The sequence below is a fragment of the Balaenoptera musculus genome, chromosome 1 (genome assembly GCF_009873245.2).
Source record: "Balaenoptera musculus isolate JJ_BM4_2016_0621 chromosome 1, mBalMus1.pri.v3, whole genome shotgun sequence".
Lineage (NCBI taxonomy): Eukaryota > Metazoa > Chordata > Mammalia > Artiodactyla > Balaenopteridae > Balaenoptera > Balaenoptera musculus.
Genome location: NC_045785.1, coordinates 45,947,951 through 45,968,084, shown reverse-complemented (window position 1 = coordinate 45,968,084; position 20,134 = coordinate 45,947,951). Strand labels below are relative to the sequence as shown.

Sequence of the window (20,134 nt, the reverse complement as noted above, 5' to 3'; positions counted from 1 at the left end):
AACCCCCATAAGGCTATCACCTGATTTGTCTACAAAAATGCTGCAGTCCAGAGGGAGTGGCATGATATATTCGAAGTCCCAAAAGGGAAAAATCTGCAACCTAGGATGACCTACCCAGCAAGATTATCATGTATAATAGAAGGAAGGATAAAGAATTTCTCAGACAAGCAAAAACTAAAAGAATTCAGCAATACTAAGGGTCTTCAGTATGGAAGGGTCTTCTCTAACTGTAATAGAAAAGAAGCAAGAATCTATTGGAAAGGAAAGATCACAACAGAAAAGGTAAATACATAAAAGGGTTGAAGATCCTTGAATAAGCCAGTACACAGATTAAAAAATAATCAAAAAATTTTGTAAAAGCAATTATAACTACAATTAATAGCAAAAGGATAAGCATGAAGATGTACAAAAAATAGGACATAAAAATCAGAAAATGTGTGTGTGGGGGAGTATAAAAATGTAGATTTTTTTTACAATGTGTTTGAACTTGTATGACCATCAGTTTAAAGCCAAGTAGATACTGGGAATTCCCTGGAGGTCCAGTGGTTAGGACTTGGAGCTTTCACTGCTGGGACCTGGGTTCAATCCCTGGTTGGGGAACTAAATCATGCAAGCCATGCACCGTGGCAAAAAAAAAAAAAAAAAAAAAAAAAAGGCAAGTAGATGTAGATACAGCTATGGGTCAACATACTTGAATTCCATGGTAACCAAAAATCAAAAACATAAAACAGATTCACAAAAATAAAAAAATAAAGGAACTCAAGCATACTACAACAAAATCATCAAACCACAAAAGGAAAGACAAAAAGAAGAAACGAACAAAGAACTACAAAAACAATTGGAAAACAAGGTTTAAAATGGTAATAAGTACATACCTAGCATTAATTACTTTAAATGTCAATGGACTAAATGCTCTAATCAAGAGACATAGAGTGGCAGATTGGATTAAAAAAAGCAAGAACCAGGGACTTCCCTGGCAGCACAGTGGTTAAGAATCTGCCTGCCAATGCAGGAGACACGGGTTCAAGCCCTGGTCCGGGAAGATCCCACATACCGCAGAGCAACTAAGCCCGTGCACCACAACTACTGAGCCTGAGCTCTAGAGCCTGTGAGCCACAACTACTGAGCCCGCATGCCACAACTACTGAAGACTGTGCACCTAGAGCCCATGCTCCGCAACAAGAGAAGCCACTGCAATGAGAAGCCCACGCACCGCAAGGAAGAGTAGCCCCCGCTCAACACAACTAGAGAAAGCCTGTGTGCAGCAATGAAGACCCAATGCAGCCAAAAATAAAACAAAACAAAAAACAGCACTGTACTGGCACAAAAACAGACATAGAGCTTAATGGAACAGAATAGAGAGCCCAGAAATAAACCCACACACCTACAGTCAATTAATCTACGACAAAGGATGCAAGAATATACAATGGAGAAGACAGTTTCTTCAGCAAATAGTGTTGAGGAAAGCTGGACAGTTACATGTAAATCAATGAAATTAGAACAGTCCCTCACATCATATACAAAAATAAACCCAAAATGGTTTTCAGATCTAAATATAAAACATGACACCATAAAACTCCTAGAAGAGAACACAGGCAAAACATTCTCTGACACAAATCGTAGCAATATTTTCTTAAGTCTCCCAAGGCCAAAATATAAAACCAAAAATAAACAAATGGGACCTAATCAAACTTAAAAGCTTTTGCACAGCAAAGGGAACCATCAACAAAATGAAAAGACAACCTATAGAATAGGAGAAAATATTTGCAAATGATGCAACTGACAAAGGGTTAATATCCAAAATATACAAACAGCTCATACAACTCAGTATCAAACCCAATCAAAAATAGGCAGAAGACCCAAATAGACATTTCTCCAAAGAAGACGTACAGATGGCCAACGGGGACATGAAAAGATGCTCAACATCGTTAAGTATTAAAGAAATGCAAATCAAAAACCACAATGAGGTATCACCACACATCAGTCAGAATGGCCATCATTAAAAAGTCTACAAATAATAAATGCTGGAAAGGGTGTGGAGAAAAGGGAACCCTTCTACACTGTTGGTGGGAATGTAAATTGGTGCAGCCACTATGGAAAACAGTATGGAGGTTCCTTAGAAAACTAAAAATAGAGTTACTATATGATCCAACAATCCCACTCCTGGGCATATGTTCAGAGAAAACTCTAACTCGAAAAGATACATGCACACCAATGTTCACAGCAGCACTATTTATAATAGCCAAGAATGGAAACAACCCAAGTGCCCATTAACAGACGACTGGTTTAAGAAGATGCGGTATATATACACAATGGAATATTACTCAGCCATTAAAAAGAATAAAATATTGCCTTTTGCAGCAACATGGATGGGACCTAGGGAATATTATACTTAATGAAGTAAGTCAGACAAAGACAAATATTGTATGATATCATTATGTGTGGAATCTAAAAATAATACCAATAAATCTACATACAAAATAGAAAGAGACTCACAGACACAGAAAACAATCTTATGGTTACCAAAGTGGGGGGTGGGGAGGATAAATTAGGAGTATGGGATTAACAGATACAGACTACTACACATAAAATAGATAAGCAACAAAGATTTACTGTACAGCACAGGGAACTATATTCAATATCTTATAATAACCTATAATGGAAAAGAATCTGAAAAAATATAATTGAATCACTGCTGTACACCTGAAACTAACACAATACTGTAAATCAACTATACTTCAATTAAAAGAAATTTTTTTTTAATTGGTAGTGTGTGCCAAAAAAAAACAACAACATTACTGGGGGAAAATTTGTGAAAACTGATGGAGTGTGAGGATTAGCTGGCAAGAGTGTATCAAAGATAATTTCCTGATTTTGATGATTGATTGGAATCATGAAAGAAAATGTCCTTTTTGCAGGAAATAGACACTTAAGTATTCAGGAGTGATGGGGCATCAGTTGGCATCTTACTCTCAAATAGTTAGAAGACAAATTCTTTGTTCTGTAAAGTTGTGATTTTTTTTTTCAAGTTGCAACAATGGAATGTTATTCAGCCTTAAAAAAGAATAAGATTCTGACCCATGCTACACATGATGAATATTAAAAGACATTACACCAAGTGAAATGAGCCACATACAAAAGGACAAATATTGTATGATTCCACTTATATGAGAGATAAATTCAGAGACAGAAAGTAGCAGGGTGGATGCTATGGGCTGAGGGGAAGGGAAAATAGGGAGTTACTGATTAATGGGCATGGAGTTTCAGTTTAGGATGATGAAAACGGAGACAGATAGTGGTGATGGTTGTACAACAACGTGAATGTACTTAACACTACTGAACTGTGCACTTAAAATGGTAAATTTTATGTTTTTTATATTTTACCACAATTTTTTTTAAAAAGGCAGTGAAACCTCACTGCACCCCCTGTTCCTCCCCACCCCAATTCCCATAGAGGAACAAAATAAAACTTCTCTTACCTCTAAATTATCAGGGCAGTATTTTTGCTCTAAATCCCAAGAGGGCGTTTCACCAAACATCACCATTAGATGATCAATAAACCTAAGGAGATATAACATGTACTTTCTGGGTATCAATAACTCATAATCTGTTTTCCTACATCCCATGCCCTGGACACCAATTCACAGAGATATCAAGAATGTATAAATCATGAAATGCAGGCTTAATCCATTTTGACAGCAGTGCCCAAAATGTGTGTATCACTTGTCCTATTATGACATAGTAATTCTCTTTAAACTGACTCAGGATTAACAACATTCTTATATTCAGCCACATTCTAAGCATTAACCCTATGAAATCACATGTTAAAATTGCTAGTTATATGTCTTCTAATAAATATACCCTTCAGTTCTATGCAGTTACTACCTCCAATGATTTCATCTCTCACGAGACAAGTACCAGAGCTTGACAAACACTGTACTGTGGTCTGTCACTGCAAAGCTACTTAGTAAAAGGAGAAATCAGCTATGGAATAGAGAGGTTATAGCAACCAGACTGTGTAAAACCCTCTAAAACTATTCTCTTCCCTCCTCAACCAAAAATCCACCTGTCCATCCTGCAGAGACAGCAGGGAAGAGCATGCAAGCATAGCAGAGGGCTCCTGGGGAAGGAAGTACCTGGAGTCCTCGTGAAAAGCAGAGATGAAGTCCGACTGGGCATACTCTGGGTACAGAAAGAGCACAGGCCAGCTCAGTCTTCCCCCATCATCTACACTCAGCCTGGCTCCGTAGAGGTTCTCAGAAGTGAGCCCACTCAGGATGAGCTCACCGAGACCTTCTGAGGCTGAGTCTTCATCCTCTCCAGCAGCTTCAGACAGTAGCCTGATGTTCCTAGCCTGGGTTAAAAAAAGAAAACACACACCTTATGTGTGGAAGGATGCAAACTCATTTCACTAAAACAAGGAAACCATAACACTGCGAGCTCCCTGAGAGCCAGCTCTACACATCATTCGTCTTCATTATCCCTGAGACTTGTTTAACTCACCTTTACTGGGCATCTACCACGTGCTAGACTCTGTCACAGACATGAGCTAGACATGGTAATAAGTACAACATAAGGTAAGAAGTAAAGCTGTGGAACTGTAGACCATGAATAATTAATTCAGCCTGGGGGCTGGAGGGGACTGGGGGATGCTAAGCCTTGAACAATGACTTTGAAAAGCAGAAAAGTTGGGGGGCGGGGGGAGTGGGAAGGGCATTCTACCCCAAGTAACAGCCAAGGAACAGCATGTGCAAAGGTACAGAAAAGATGCAGAGAGTGGCATGTACGAACATGGCAAACGTTTCCATTTAGCTAGGACATGGGATAATAAAAATAATGCACACATTGACTTAATTTTGATTGTCTCATAGAAATAAGGATAAATCAAAGGTCTGAATAGTAGAGTCACCTCTTATGTATGTTGTGTGGAGGCTCCTAAGGCTAGCAGACAAGGGGAAAATGACATGTAATCAAAATTACCTTGATGGTATCTCCTAAATCAGGGGTTGGCAAACTTTCCCTTAAAGGGTCAGATAAGAAATATTTTAGGTTTTGCGGGCCAAATGGTCTCTGTTGATATTACTCAACCCTGCCACTGTAGTGTGAAAACAGCCATTGGTAAGACATACACAAACAGGCAGGGCTGTAAGCCACTGGCTGCAGCTTGCTGACCCCTGCTTTAAACCACTAAAATGTAGTATATACGACTTTGTGTATACTACTCTTGAGATTAATTCTTAAGTACACTGAAGTCTGAGATGCAGAGTTAAAGGAGAGAACCAAAATAAGGTCTGTATGCAAATGTCTGGGCATTCCAATATTCTACATTTTAGAAAATGACCAAATCCCTCTGGAGTATTCCCTTCTGTTTAATCTGTTAATGTGTTAACAGATTCCTTGTTGTGCGGAGGGACTAGTGGAGTGCATCCTAGAACTGTGATGTTCTCAAAGTCAACAAGTAATTTAAATAGGCACATAATTTAACTCGGCAAAGAATGAAACCAAGAACCTACCCCACAATCTCATAGCCAGTATTACCTCCCCTGAGTAGCCAAGGCTCAAAGTGACTTGTGAAAGCAAGATCAGACTACATTCATTTAAAATGCAGTAAAGAGAGGGAAGGGGAGATAGAATTTTGTGTTGTTGTTATAGTTAGAAGAGCTACATCCTAAAAATTCACTTTCTCAGGATGCAGTATAACACAGGGGCTGAGAGCAAGGACCTGGCTCTGACACATATTAGCTGTGTGAGGTTTCTTCATCTCCCTGAGACTATGTGCTCATCTAGCAAAAACAGGAGCAAGAAGACCTACGCCAGAAGGCTACTGTGAAGATTAGATAATGCTTAACCGAAAGCTACTAAATTCAGGATATGTTACCTGAAACCAACACATGCATACAAGTGAGAGAGCTGACTGAACTCAGAAGGTCTGACATGTCACACTGCTTCACCAAAAGCAGAAAGAAAATGTACAACTCATTCAGGTAAAGCATTCCCAGAAAGGTTCCCAGTAGGCTTCAGGATTAGTGGATTTCACAAGACCAGAAGGACCTAAAGTTTGAGAACTCACCACAATGGCCTGGAGTAAAGCCTCATTCTGATTCTGCTCCTTCTTTTCTTTCAACTTTGCTTTCCTTATATCCCTCTGTTCAGTTCGCTGAAAATGAAATTCAGATGCATCAGCTCTAGAGAACTTGCCTCCGCTTGTTACCCCAGTCTGATCCTAAATAGCTATCTCTGGTCTCTATTCAACCCAGGCTCCTGTATATCAAGGGATACCAGTGGCTGGATTCAGTTCAATAAACACTTAAGCCGCACATGTCTGGGTGCCAGGACCAGTGGCAGCAAAAATGTTAAAATCTGCCCAAGGAGCTCATAGTCCACTGAGGGGGACAGACACGTAAAAAGGTCTACGTGTTAGCCTGGTAGTATGAACTGAGTGCTATGAAACACAGAGAAGGGAGTGACTGATTCTGCCCCATCGAGGAGGTGGGTTTAGACAGAAACCAGATGAAAGACAGAGGGCATTCTTGGTAGAGGGACTGACATCAGGGCCAATGGGGCATTTAAACCTCTCTGTTATGGCTGGGGTTTAGGAAAACACACTGGAAAAACCCAGGCCAAGAACTTATCAGAGGCTTTGCCTTTTGCACAATTACAGTCCATGCGAGAAAAATACCACCAGTCTACTTCATCTGGCAGAAATATAATTTAGATTTCCTTTTCCTGCTAATCTACCCAAAACCAGGTGATCGTACTCCTACCTACCCTCAGGATTGTGATTAATAGGGGCCAACTTTTTCTGTAAACGGCCAGACAGTAAATATTTTAGGCTTTGCAGACCATGTATGGTCTCTGTCGAATATTATCTGGCTTTGTTTGTTGCTTTGTCGTTTATAACCCTCTAAAAATATCAAAAACATTCTTGGTTCATAGAATGTACAAAAACAGAACAAAGGCTGGATTTGGCCTGTGGGTCAGTTTGCTGAGCCCTGCTCTAAAATATAGCACCAACCATCCCTTATCCTCCCCACAAGAGCCCCACAAGGGCTAACACAGATCTTCTTTTTCTAATGAACAAAGTCTACCCTTTCAGGAGACAACAGCTGATAATTCTTGGCCATCCTTCTCCAATCCAGTCTGCCAAGAGCTGCAAAAATCCTTTCTGCAGTTAGGAAGTTTGATTATACTACCAAGAGTAATCAAACCCATGGATACCACTAGAACTATGTCCAATTCTGCCTTCACAGCTGAGCTACACCGGACCACAGTGTCTGGTCCACGTTAGAGAATGATTAAGATGGATGATTAAGGACGATTTGTATTCTGTCCCATGTTGTTTTTCCTCTGACTTACAGATGCAAGTGGGAGGATGTGATTTCCCTGCTGTCTCACCTGAAGTTTGGGGTCTTGCAGCCTGCATAAAGCCCACATAACCCCTAGGTCAGAGGAGTCCTGAACTATGAAGTTTGCTGCCCCTTTATATACGTAAAAAGAAGTCAACTCTGTTGAGAATTTAAGTGTATAGTTAGATGAGTTTTGACAAATGTATACCCTGAGTACCCAACACTCCAATCAAGATAGAGAACATTCTAGAAAGTTCCCTCATACCTCTTTGCAGTCCATCACCCTCCCATCACTGATAGGTTTGTTTCTTTTCATTACCAAGTCATATTCCATTGTTTGAATATACCACACTTTGCTTATCTATTCTCCTGTTGATGGACACAAGGGCTGTTTCTGGATTATTATGAATAAAATAGGCTACCAACATTCTTATACAAGTCTTATTATGAACATGTTTTCATTTCTCTTAGCTAAATACCTAGGAGTAAAATTGCTGAGTCATAGGATAGGTATATAAAACTGACAAACTGATTTCCAAAGTGGTTTATATCCCACTAACAATTTATGAGAGTTCCAGCTCCTTCACATCTCTGCCAATATTAGGTATTGTCAGTCTTGTGAACTGGGATCGCACTGATGTTTAAGTTGCATTCTCCCGCCACATGACTAACAATACTATGTAAATTTTTATGTGCTACTGTAAATCTTTTGAGAAGTGTCTGTTTCTTTTACAAAATTTAAAAAAATTTTCATATTGAATAGATTTCTTTATGTATTCTGGATACAAATCCTTTGTTATACAGTTGACCCTTGAACAACACTGAGGTTAATCCATGTATAACTCATAGTCAGCCCTCTGTATCTGCTATTTCTCCACATCCTCAGGTTCAACCAACCATGAACCACCCACGTAGTTCTGTGGTATTTACTATTGAAAAATATCCGCATATCAGTGGATGTGCGCAATTCAAACTCCTGTGGTTCAAGGATCAACTGTATGTAATACAAATATTTTCTCCCATTCCATGCCTTGCCTTTTAATCTTCTTATTGATGTCTTTTATAGAATAGAAAATTTTCAGTTTTGACCAAGTCCTATTTATCAATAAATTTTTATTTCATGGTTAGTGTATATTTAAAAAAATTTTTTTAAATTGAGGTGAAATTCACATGACATAAAATTAACCATTTTGAAGTATACAATTCAGTGGCATTTAGTACATTCACATTATTGTGCGACCATCACCTCTATCTAGTTCCAAGACTTTTCAACACCCTAAAAAGAAATCTCAAGCCCATTAAGCAGTCACTCAACATTTCCCCCTTCCCCTAAACCCTGGCAACCACTAATGTGCTTTCTCACTCTACAGATTTATGTATTTTGGATGTTTCATATACATGGAATCATACAATATGTTTTTTATCTGCCTTCTTTCCCTCAGCACGGTATTTTTGAGGTTTGTCTACACTGTAGCATGTATTAGTACTTCATTCCTTTTTACAGTACTTTATTCCTTTTTATCTACCATCTAACTACCATGATGGACATTTAGATTGTTTCCATGTTTTGGCCATTATGAATATTGTTGCTATGTACATTCATGTACAAGTATTTGTTTGAATATTTGGTTTCAATCCTTTTGGGTATACACCTAGGAGTGGAAGTGCTGGGTCATATGGTAATTTTATGGTTAATTTTTTTAGGAACTGTCAAACTGTTTTCCATAGTGGCTGTACCATTTTACATTCCCACCAGCAACTTATGAGGGTTTCAATTTCTCCACATCTTCATCATTTGTTATCTTCTTTTAAAAAAAAAATTAGAGCCATCCTAGTGGGTATGAAATAGTATCTCACTGTGGTTTTGATTTACATTTCCTTAATGACTAATGATGTTGAGCATCTTTCATGTGTTTGTTGGCCATTTTTGTATTATATTGGAGTGACAGCTATTCAGATCCTTTGCCCACTTAAATAACTGGGTTGTCTTTTTAATTATTGACATGTTAAGAGTCCATTATATATTCTAGATAAAAGTTTCTTACAGATATATGATACAAATATTATCTCCCATTCTGTGGGCTGTCTTTTCACTTTCTCAATGGTGTCTTTTGAAGAAGTTTTTAACCTTTGATGAAGTCCAGTTTACCTATTTTTCCTTTTGTTGCTTATGCGTTGTGTCGTATCTAAGAAACCATTGCCTGACCCAAGGTCATGAAGATTTATGCTGATGTTTTCCTCTGAGAGTTTTACAGTTTTAGTTCTTTGAACCATTTCGAGGTAATTTGTGTGTGTGTGTGTGTGTATACATATATGAGGTAGGGTCCAAGTTCATTCTTTTGCACGTGGATATCCAGTTGTCCCAGAATCATTTGTTGAAAAGACTATTCCTTCCCCATTAAATGGTCTAGGTACCCTTGTCGCAAATCATCTGTATATAAATGTGAGGGTTTATTTCTGAGCTCTCAATTCTATTATATTGATCTGTATGTCTATCCTTACACCAGTACCACAATGTCTTTATTACTATAGCTTTATAGTAAGATTTGAAATTGGGAATTTTGAGTTCTCTAACTTCATTTTTGTTTTTCAGGATTGTTTTGGCTATTCTGGGTCCCTTGAATTTCCATGTGAATATTACAATCAGCTTATCAATATTCTTCAAATAAACTAATTGAAATTTTGATGAAGATTACATTGAATTTGTACACCAATTTAGGGAGTACTGTCATCTTAACAATATTAAGATCTGATCCATGAGGGACTTCCCTGGTGGTCCAGTGGTTAAGAATCCGCCTTCCAATGCAGGGGATGTGGGTTTGATCCCTGGTCAGAGAACTAAGTTCCCACATGCCGTGGGGCAACTAAGCCCACATGCTGCAACTACTGAGCACACAGGCCACAACTAGAGAGCCCATACGCCACAACTAGAGAGAAGCCCACGTGCCACAAGGAGCCCATGCACCGCAGCAGAGGATCCCTCATGCTGCAGTGACAATCCCAACAAAGATCCTGCGTGCTGCAACTAAGACCTAACGCAGCCAAAAATAAAATAATAAAATTTTTTTTTTAAAAAGATCTGATCCATGAATATGGGATGTCTTCCCATTTATTTAGGTTTAATTTCTTTCAACAATGCTTTGTATTTTCAAAGTATAAATTTTATGCTACTTTTGTTAAATTTATTCCTAAATATTTTATTCTTTTTGATGCTATTGTAAATGGAATTTTCTTAATTCCACATTTCGAATGTTCATTAAAAGTGTATAGAATACAGCTGATCAGTGTATTCTGACATATCCTACCAGCTTGGTGAACTAATTTACTAGTTCCAATAGTTTAGTGGATTCTTTAGGATTTTCTATATATAAGCTCATATCATTTACAAATAGAGTTTTACTTCTTCCTCTCCATCATTTTTGAAGGATAAGTTTGCTGGATATAGAATTATTGGTTGACAGTCTTTTTCTTTCAGCACTTTTCATGTCATCCCACTGCCCTTTGGCTAACATGGTTTCTGATGAGAAATCAGCTATTAATTTTATTGAGGATCTCTTATATATGAAGAGTCACTTCTCTTTTGATGCTTTTAAGATTCTCTTGTCTTTGACTTTTAACAGTTTGATTATGATGTGTCTGGATACAGATTTCTTTAAGTATATCCTACTTGGTGTTTGTTAAGCTTCTTGGGAGAGTAGCTTACTATTTTCCATCAAATCTGGGAAGTTTTCGGCTGTTACTTCTTCAAATATTCTTTTGCCCGTTTCTCTCTCTATCCTGGGACTCTCATTATGCCTATGATGATATGCTTGATGGCATCCCATAAGTCTCTCAGTCTCTCTTCATCTTTCTTTGTTCTTTTTTCTTTCTATTCCTCAGACTGAGTAATCACAATTGATCTATCTTCAAAGTTCTATTCTTGAACCCCTTAGTGAATTTCTCATTTCAGTTGTTAATTTTTCTTTAATGATATTCCCTATTTGGTGAGTGAGTGTTCCCATGTATTTTTTGAAGTTCTTTAGACATTGTTTCCTTTCGTTTTGTGGACAAAGAATGTCAACTGCCATTTCAGTAAACAAAAGATGTTGTAGTCATAAAGCCATCAGCCACTGTAGCCACCCCTGAGAGTGCACCCTGAGGGAATTCAGGATTGAAAAAAGAGAATACTGGCCCTAGATATTTATGGTGCAAATCAAAGGAATAATTTCAATGAGCCCAGACTCTTACATCTTCCCATACATAGAAAAGTGCTAAATTCTTTAACTTGAAATGTGTGTTTCTTTAATTAGCAGTAATCTTTTGATGTTCCACTACATGTGGAACAGTCCCTCAGAGCTATACGAGAGTCTGTATCCCGGCTTAAGTTCTCAGTAACTCTGCTGAATAAAACATAATTCTCAACTTCTGGATTGTGCATTTTTTTTTCAGTTGACAGTTTTGGTGACCACAAATGGACTCAGGGCAGACTTCTCTCCTTCACCTGACCTCTACAAGGAGCCGGAGTCTTGGTACCAGCAGAGGCTTCTTATGCCTGTCTGCCTCAGAGTCCAAACAAATTTGGGTGAGTCTCTCTTGGTTCTCAGATCTCCCAATTATTGGTTGTGAGTTTTATTCGGTTGTATATAACCAGTATCTGGCTCCCCATCTGAAAGATACTGGGGGAGCCCAGTTGAAAGATAACAGGAAAAAGTACATCCTGGTTGGAAGACGCTATGAGTCGCTCAGTCAAGAGATACTGAGTGATCTGGACTGTGTGATTGGGTGAGAGGCTGGCTTAATATCTTTTCTAAATGAGGGACATCAGAAAGCCAGCCTCCAACTAACACCCCAGCCAGGTTTATGTACATACAAAACTTGTACTTACTTAATTGGTAATTAAAGGAAATCTCACCCTGAAAATGGCCAAGATGAGGTTCTTTTATTGTGTTCGCAGTGAAGTTAGAGAAAGACAGCTTGATAAAACATCTTTGCAGAATTCTGACCTTAAAGAAACAAAAGCCCTTCTAGAGGGAACTTGCATTTCTCTCCCTGTGCCTTTGAGATGAAAACGTTCTACCTGATCTTCTTCAATGTGGTGGGTGGGTGGGTGGGTGTGTGTGTGTGTTTTAAGAGCCTGTTCTCTGCCATCTGGAAGGTACACATATGGTGTACATTTCACAACCAATTGAACAGACTGGGATTCTGAGCAGTCTTTTGTCTGACTGTGCCAGTTCTCAGGGGCTTTTGTCATCTTAACCTTAGTCGCGTCGGCCTGTACAACAAAGGCCTTTACTTTCTTACGCTGTTTTTGGGAGTACGCTTTCTAGATCTTGTATAGGCGGCATCCTTCGCACTCTCCTGTGGGGACACCTCTTGCATCTTATTGGTTTGAGTCACTATTAGGATATATCTAGTTAATGGCCAGACAATGGATCTTTTAAATTGGAGAAAATTCTAAATTGGTATATTTTTTAGAGAGCTCTCATTATAAACAGCTATTTTATTGGTACCTATGATAAAGCCAAATTAGAAGGTGGAAAATACATATACGTAAAATGGTTAACCTAAGAACTCCTTAGTCTGTTTATTTAATTAACTTACTTAATTTTGGCCGCATGGCTTGCAGGATCTTACTTCACACCCGCGCCCTAGGCAGTGAAAGCGTGGAGTCCTAACCATTGGATCGCCAGGGAATTCCCAGAACTCCTTAGTTTAAAACAAACAAAAAAACAGTTTGGGAAGCCTTATTTGTGGTCTCTGCTTCCCCTCAATGGGTCTTACAGATGCCAATAAAAACATTAGGATAATTAATGTTAATTAGGTTAACAGGGAATTAAGAAAAAAACTGAAAGAAAGTCTAGAGACTTCTGCCCAACAAGGTGGAAATGTTAAAGGGTCTCATCCCAAATACATAAAGAAATCTTTAGATGGTTATTAAGCAATGGGATAAATAAAATGAACATTAATAGGATTAAAAAGGTTCTGATACAACACTACCTAAGGTTGGATGGGCCAAAGGGACCCTCTATTGGTCCCCAACATTAAAGGGCCCCAAACAAGTCTGCTCTATTTACCCCAGTTTAAAAACTATGTGTTATGTGTGTGTGTATGTATGTGTGTGTGTGTGTGTGTGTGCATGCGTGTGTGTGTACATATATATATATATATATATATATATATATATATATATATATATATATATATTTAAAAGGCTGGAAAAAAACTACACTAAGATAACTGACCAACAACTACTTGGGGCAACAGTTAGGCCAATTAATCAAGTTAAAAGATTGACAAAAAGGCCTGAGTGCCTTGGCTCAATCTCTCACTGGGGACCCCAGAGCCTTTTATACAAAAATAGATAAAATGGTTGAGGGATAAAAAGAAAAGAAAGCTTCTAGGACTGTTGTTAAGACCAAGGCTTCTCGACTGGATCCTGATGGAAACTAGTTAAAGGTATAAAAGATGACAGAATAGGGTTTCCCTGGTGGCAAAGTGCTTAAGAATCTGCCTGCCAATGCAGGGGACAAAGGTTCGAGCCCTGGTCCAGAAAGATTCCACATGCCGTGGAGCAACTAAGCCCATGCGCCACAACTACTGAGCCTGCGCCCAAGAGCCACAACTACTGAAGCCCGCATGCCTAGAGATCGTGCTCTGCAACAAGAGAAGACACCGCAATGAGAAGCCAGCGCACCACAACGAATAGTCGTCCCCGCTCACCGCAACTAGAGAAAACCCGCGCACAGCAACGAAGACCCAATGCAGCCAAAAATAATTAAATAAATTTTTAAAAAAAAGTTGACAGAATAGAGATGAAAGTTTATATAAATTGGTCTATTTAAATGGACTTTATGTAAGACGGTTATATCCCTTTTGCCTAATTATATTGTAGGATAGACATTATGTCTCACTGGGGAATGCTTCTCCTGCCTGCTATTATAAGACAGCACATATAAATCTGCCCCTCAGACAATATTAAACATACTAAAAGAAACCAACAAGGTTACCTGAGCCCACACTATATGAAATAAAAGCTGGGAGTTAATATTCAGGGGCCAATAATAATAATAATAGAGATTTTTTTGCTCTGGGTTTACCCTATACACTCAGAAAGAGAGCCTTGGTTGAATGCCTTGTGCAAACTTTTGAAGGCGTGATAAATTGAACCCTAAAGTTCTAGAACATAGAACTCTTAATTTTCAGATAGTTGGAAATTTTCTCACTGATATAAAAATGCAAATTAAAGAAAATATAGTCGGGCAAATCAATCTTTTAATATCTTTTAGGCAGCAGACCAGTTCTTTAGAGAACTTAAAGCAACTGCCTCTGTGTTGCAAACCTCTACAAATCAGAAATGTAAATACAGCCCACAAAGACCTGAGACTGAGCCTAGTTAGCTCAATCAGGTAAAACCTGAAACCAAAGGAGACAAAAAGGCTCTTCTTTTAATATATATGCTAGGGTTTATTTATTTATTTATTTATTTATGGCTGTGTTGGGTCTTCGTTTCTGCGCGAGGGCCCTCCCTAGTTGCGGCAAGCGGGTGCTACTCCTCATTGCAGTGCACGGGCCTCTCACTATCGCGGCCTATTGGCAGGCAGATTCTTAAGCACTTTGCCACCAGGGAAACCCTATTCTGTCATCTTTTATACCTTTAACTAGTTTCCATCAGGATCCAGTCGACAAGCCTTGGTCTTAACAACAGGCCTCTCCTGTTGCGGAGCACAGGCTACAGACGCGCAGGCTCAGTAATTTGTGGCTCACGGGCCCATCCGCTCCGCGGCATGTGGGATCTTCCCAGACCAGGGCTCGAACCCGTGTCCCCTGCATTGGCAGGCAGACTCTCAACCACTGTGCCACCAGGGAAGCCCCAAAAAGGCTCTTTTAAACTCAAACTGCTGGAAAGGCTCCCTCACTCAAAATCTAACTTATAGCCTCCTTAAGGGATTTATCAAGGACAAATATAAACCTTAAGTCTTTTCCACAAACAGTATAAGCCTTAGTCATCTGAGCAAATAAATTTAACTTATTCCAACTGGTATTTATAAATTAGTAAGTTTATATTATAATACCTGATTCATAACTACATGTTAAAGCTACGAGATCTCTAGTTTTGTCTGTTTATATGTCTGTGTGTACATTATATATACAAGATGTCTCTACCTCTGGAAAATATTATCAAAATTAAGTTTATAAAAGAGGTCCATTTAACTGACTTAAAAGTAAGCACTTACAAATTAAATTTTTCTAAATATAATGGGGAAACTGGCCAGAATGAGTTTCAGGTTCATATGACCTAGGAAATATCCAATATTAAATTGTATCTGTAATAGAGCTAGCTTAAGCTTGTTGGTTTAATCAATATAGACATACCTTACTTTTATTGTACCTAGGTTAACTAAGTTCATGTTATTTGTTGCAGAGTTCATCAGCAAGAAAAATTAACTTGGTATTGTTGACTGAAAAAAATGCACAATCTAAAAGTTGAGAATTATGTTTTATTTGGAGGACTTGCTGAGGACTTAAGCCTGGGAGGCAGCCTCTTAAGTCCTTGCTGAGGACTTAAGCCTGGGAGGCAGACAGCTCTAGGAACTGCTCTGAAGAGGTAAGGGAGGAGCCAGGATATATAGTTTCTACATAAAACCAGGTAGTCGGAACATCGAAAGATTACTGTTAAATAAAAACAGACATCTCAAGTTGATGAATTTAACACTTTTCTATGTATGGGAAGATGCATGAGTCTGGGCTCACTGAAATCATTCCTTTGATATATATGTTATATCTTAACTATCTAGGGCCAGTGTCCTGTTTTTTCCTCCATCCTGAACCCCTCAGGGTGCACAGTCAGGGGCGGCTGCAGTGGCTGATGGCTTGATGGCTGCAACATCCTCTGTTTACTGATAATAGCAGGTGACATTCTTCATCCGCAGTACGACGATATCTTCATAAGTTATAAAATAAAGGTAAATGAGACAAGAGTTTACAGGTGAACTCTAAGGAATATGTCTATCTAAACTAGTTTCTCCTGATTTTTGGTAACTTGAGTTTTGCTAAGTTAAATTAAATGATGAGAATTCATTGAATATCCAAGTCATTTCAAATAAAATACTGGAACATTAATTGCTAAACAGGTCTAAATTTACCTACTTTTGTCTCCTTACAAGAGGGAAACTAAAGATGTTTGGGTTTATTAGACACATGTCTTGTACCACATTGAGGAAAGAAATTATGCTATGAGAAGATATATGTTTCCAGAGGTTCTAGAATATTCCTAAATTTGCCAATCAGGAAATGCTAGTATGACAAACAGTTCACAATTACTTGCTGCTTGTCCATTTTTGCTAGAGATTAAGATTTTTAAAGGTTAAAACTGTAATATGTAATTAAAGCCACTAAAAACAATAAGGGAAATGTTTCAGTATGCAAGTAAAGTACGATGTGTGTTTTCAGCAAAAGAAGGTATGAGGAATGGAAATACATGTTAAGGGGAACAAGTGATTTTGTCCTAGAGCTGGTTGTTTCTAGATGGAAAAATAAGGAACAAACTAATATGGATACAGAAAGTTGTGGAAGGTTCGTAGAAAGGGAGCCCTGAAAAAGGAGTTTTGCACATGGTCAGGCTTGGATTAAATTAATGAGGTAAATGGATTTTGTTATTAAAAGTAGGTTGGTGCAGGACTAGATTTGGTTCCTCTCTCTATAAAGAGAAAAAAATTTTCTTGGAATACTGTTTTTGATAACAGATAATATGGGTTTCCTTGCCTTTAGGTGATGTGTATTTGCTTTTGAAATCTTTTATTATTTTTTTTTAAATTTTTGTCTGCATTGGGTCTTCGTTGCTGCACACAGGCTTTCTCTAGTTGCGGCAAGCAGGGCTACTCTTGGTTGTGGTGCACGGGCTTCTCACTGTGATGGCTTCTCTTGTTGTGGAGCACAGGCTCTAGGTGCACGGGCTTCATTAGTTGCAGCACATGGGCTCAGCAGTTGTGGCACATGGGCCCTAGAGCAAGCGGGCTTCAGTAGTTGCAGCATGTGGGCTCTAGGGCATGCAGGCTTCGGTAGCTGTGGCACTCAGTCTCAGTAGTTGTGGCTTATGGGCTTAGTTGCTCCGCGGTATGTGGGATCTTCCTGGACCAGGGATCGAACCCGTGTCCTGTACATTGGCAGGCAGATTCTTAACCACTGCACCACCAGGGAAGTCCCTGTTTTTGAAATCTTTTGTCACTTTGGTTAAGTGAATAAGTATTGTTTCACAATGACCTATGATCCTATTTGACCAAGTCAAACCTTTTGAAACCTTTTTGATATTCTTGACACACTTCCCAAATATCAAATTCTAACTGAAGTTCTTTTGACCTCTAGCTAACTCTGGGAAGCTTCAAAGGAACGCTGAGGCATCTCAGAGGAATATTAAACTAATTAGGTTTATTTGGTATGTTAAATTACTTAAAAAACATTGTCAAGTGATTGGAGATAAACCTTCTTAGATTATGCTGTGTGGGTAAATGTTAATATAGATATTCCAAATTTTATATGGAATTCCTAAAAATCTGATTATGTCCTGGTATGTTATCAGTCATAATTCTAATTATTATCTTAAAATGTTGTATGTCACAGAAATAACCAAGTTTCTTGTCAATTACATTGTAATCAGATCTTTAACCATGCCATTTTAAGTCTTTTGTCATTTAAGACAATCATTGTTCTACTTTGATGATTTTATAAAATGAAAACCTTCAAGAAGATTCACAAGAAGGACTTTGAAAAATATTAATTTCTGATAACTTTTAGATCATACCACTGAAATGGGTAAGAAATTCCAAAAGGGGCTTCCCTAGTGGCACAGTGGTTAAGAATCTGCCTGCCAAGGCAGGGGACACGGGTTCGAGCCCTGGTCTGCGAAGATCCCACATGCTGCAGAGCCACTAAGCCCACAGCTACTGAGCCTGCGCTCTAGAGCCCGCGAGCCATAACTACTGAAGCCCGTGCACCTAAAGCCCATGCTCCACAACAAGAGAAGCCACCACAATGAGAAGCCCGCGCACCACAGCGAAGAGTAGCCCCCGCTCATTGAAGCTAGAGAAAGCCTGTGCGCAGCAACGACGACCCAATACAGCCAAAAATAAATAAAATAAAATAAATACATTTATTTAAAAAAAAAATTACAAAACTCTAATGGAAAACCCAATGCCTCCATCTAGATCAACAGGACTTAATTACATGGGACTGAATGAACTGATAAATATGATTTATGATTTTATGACTTTTTCTGAAATATACTGGCTTTTAATCTTGGCTTTCCAGAAAAGCTTTCCTCTTATGGCAACCATGACCCACAACAAGTTGAGAAAGTATACCTTTGTAAACAAAGATGAAACATTTTTTTCTCTCTACCTGATCCCTCCTGCATTTGGCTTCTGCAGCTGGCTCCCCTGTGGACCTGATGGCTTACTGTGACGATATTGCAACTAGCTGTACTAACCATTATTTTAACTTGTTCTCTCTTGTTGTTTTCAAATTATTTATTTATACCCTGTGCCTCTCTTTGCTGCACTACAACTTTATTAATTTACTAGCTATATTACTTATATCCTGTCTGTTTTATAAGATTGTTGTCTCTTGCATTACCCAATGTATAACCAGGCCTCCAACAAAATTAATGATGGTTAAACATCTTGAGGCAGTTGATCATATATACAGCTCTACACAGAATAATTGTAATAGTGCAACTCTAGATATGGGAAGGAGCAACAAGGGAAAACATTTCCTGGGTAACAGACTAGTAAGACAGGCGATCCAGAGAATTTAAGATTATCAACAGGACCTGATCCAAAATTAGCACATTGAGTAGCCTCCCAACAGACTCTTTGCCTGATCTAGGAATGAGCCTTCCTAGCACAGTGGGAAAAAATTGGTCATGAAATGCCTCCCAAACATTGGTCGAATTTATGGTCAAGAGGAGGCACTGTGGACAAAGAATGTAACCTGCCATTTCAGTAAACAAAGAATTTTGTGGCCATCAAGCCATCAGCCACTGCAGCCACCCTGACGGTGCATCCTAAGGGATGCTCAGCATGGAAAAAACCAGAATACTGGTCCTATAGTTAACGTGTATATCAAAGGAATAATTTCAATAAGCCCATCTTCCCATATAGAAAAGCACTAAATTCATTAACTTGAAATGTCTGTTTCTTTAATTAGCAGTAGTCTTTTGATGTTCGATCTCATGGGTTTTTTTTTTCCAAAAACTCCTATATCTTTGCTTCTCCCCTACCTGTTCAGAACAGTCCTTCAGAGCTCTCTGAGAGGTTGTATCCCAGGCTTAAGTCCTCAGTAAGTCTGCTGAATAAAACTTAATTCTCAACTTCTAGGTTGTGCATTTTTTTTCAGGCAACAATTCTTAGAACATATTTTAAATAGCTGGTTGAAAGTTTTTTATCTTTTAAGTCTCATGTCTGGGCTTCCTCAGGGACAGTTTCTGTTGATTTCTTTTCCTGGATATGGATCACACTTTGATCCTTTGCATGTCTTGTAATTTTTTGTTGAAAACTGGACATTTAAAATAATATAATGTGGCAACTCTGGAAATCATATTCTCTCTCTCCCCTCCCCAGTGTTTGTCGTTGCTGTTGCTATTGTTTGTTTAGTGACTTTTCTGAACTAATTCTGTAAAGCCTGTATTCTCTGTTATATGTGACTACTAAAGTCTCCAGTTAGCTTAGTGGTGAGATAATGACTGGACATATTTCCCTAAACGCCTGAAGCCAAAAAGTCTCCCAGTCTTTGCCAAGGGGCTCTGCAGGCATGTC

At 38.6% G+C, this 20,134-nt stretch overlaps 1 protein-coding gene across 1 annotated transcript in view; it reads right to left on the bottom strand.

The window, feature by feature from the left end:
• TTC4 (tetratricopeptide repeat domain 4) overlaps positions 1 to 20,134 on the bottom strand; it is a 36,991-nt gene that overhangs the window by 7,271 nt on the left and 9,586 nt on the right. Inside the window, exons 6-8 of the mRNA XM_036842212.1 lie at positions 6,071 to 6,157; positions 4,137 to 4,354; positions 3,480 to 3,561 (exon numbers count right to left, since the gene is read on the bottom strand). Coding sequence (XP_036698107.1) covers positions 3,480 to 3,561; positions 4,137 to 4,354; positions 6,071 to 6,157 — 387 coding nt within the window. The remainder of the gene's footprint in view (positions 1 to 3,479; positions 3,562 to 4,136; positions 4,355 to 6,070; positions 6,158 to 20,134) is intronic.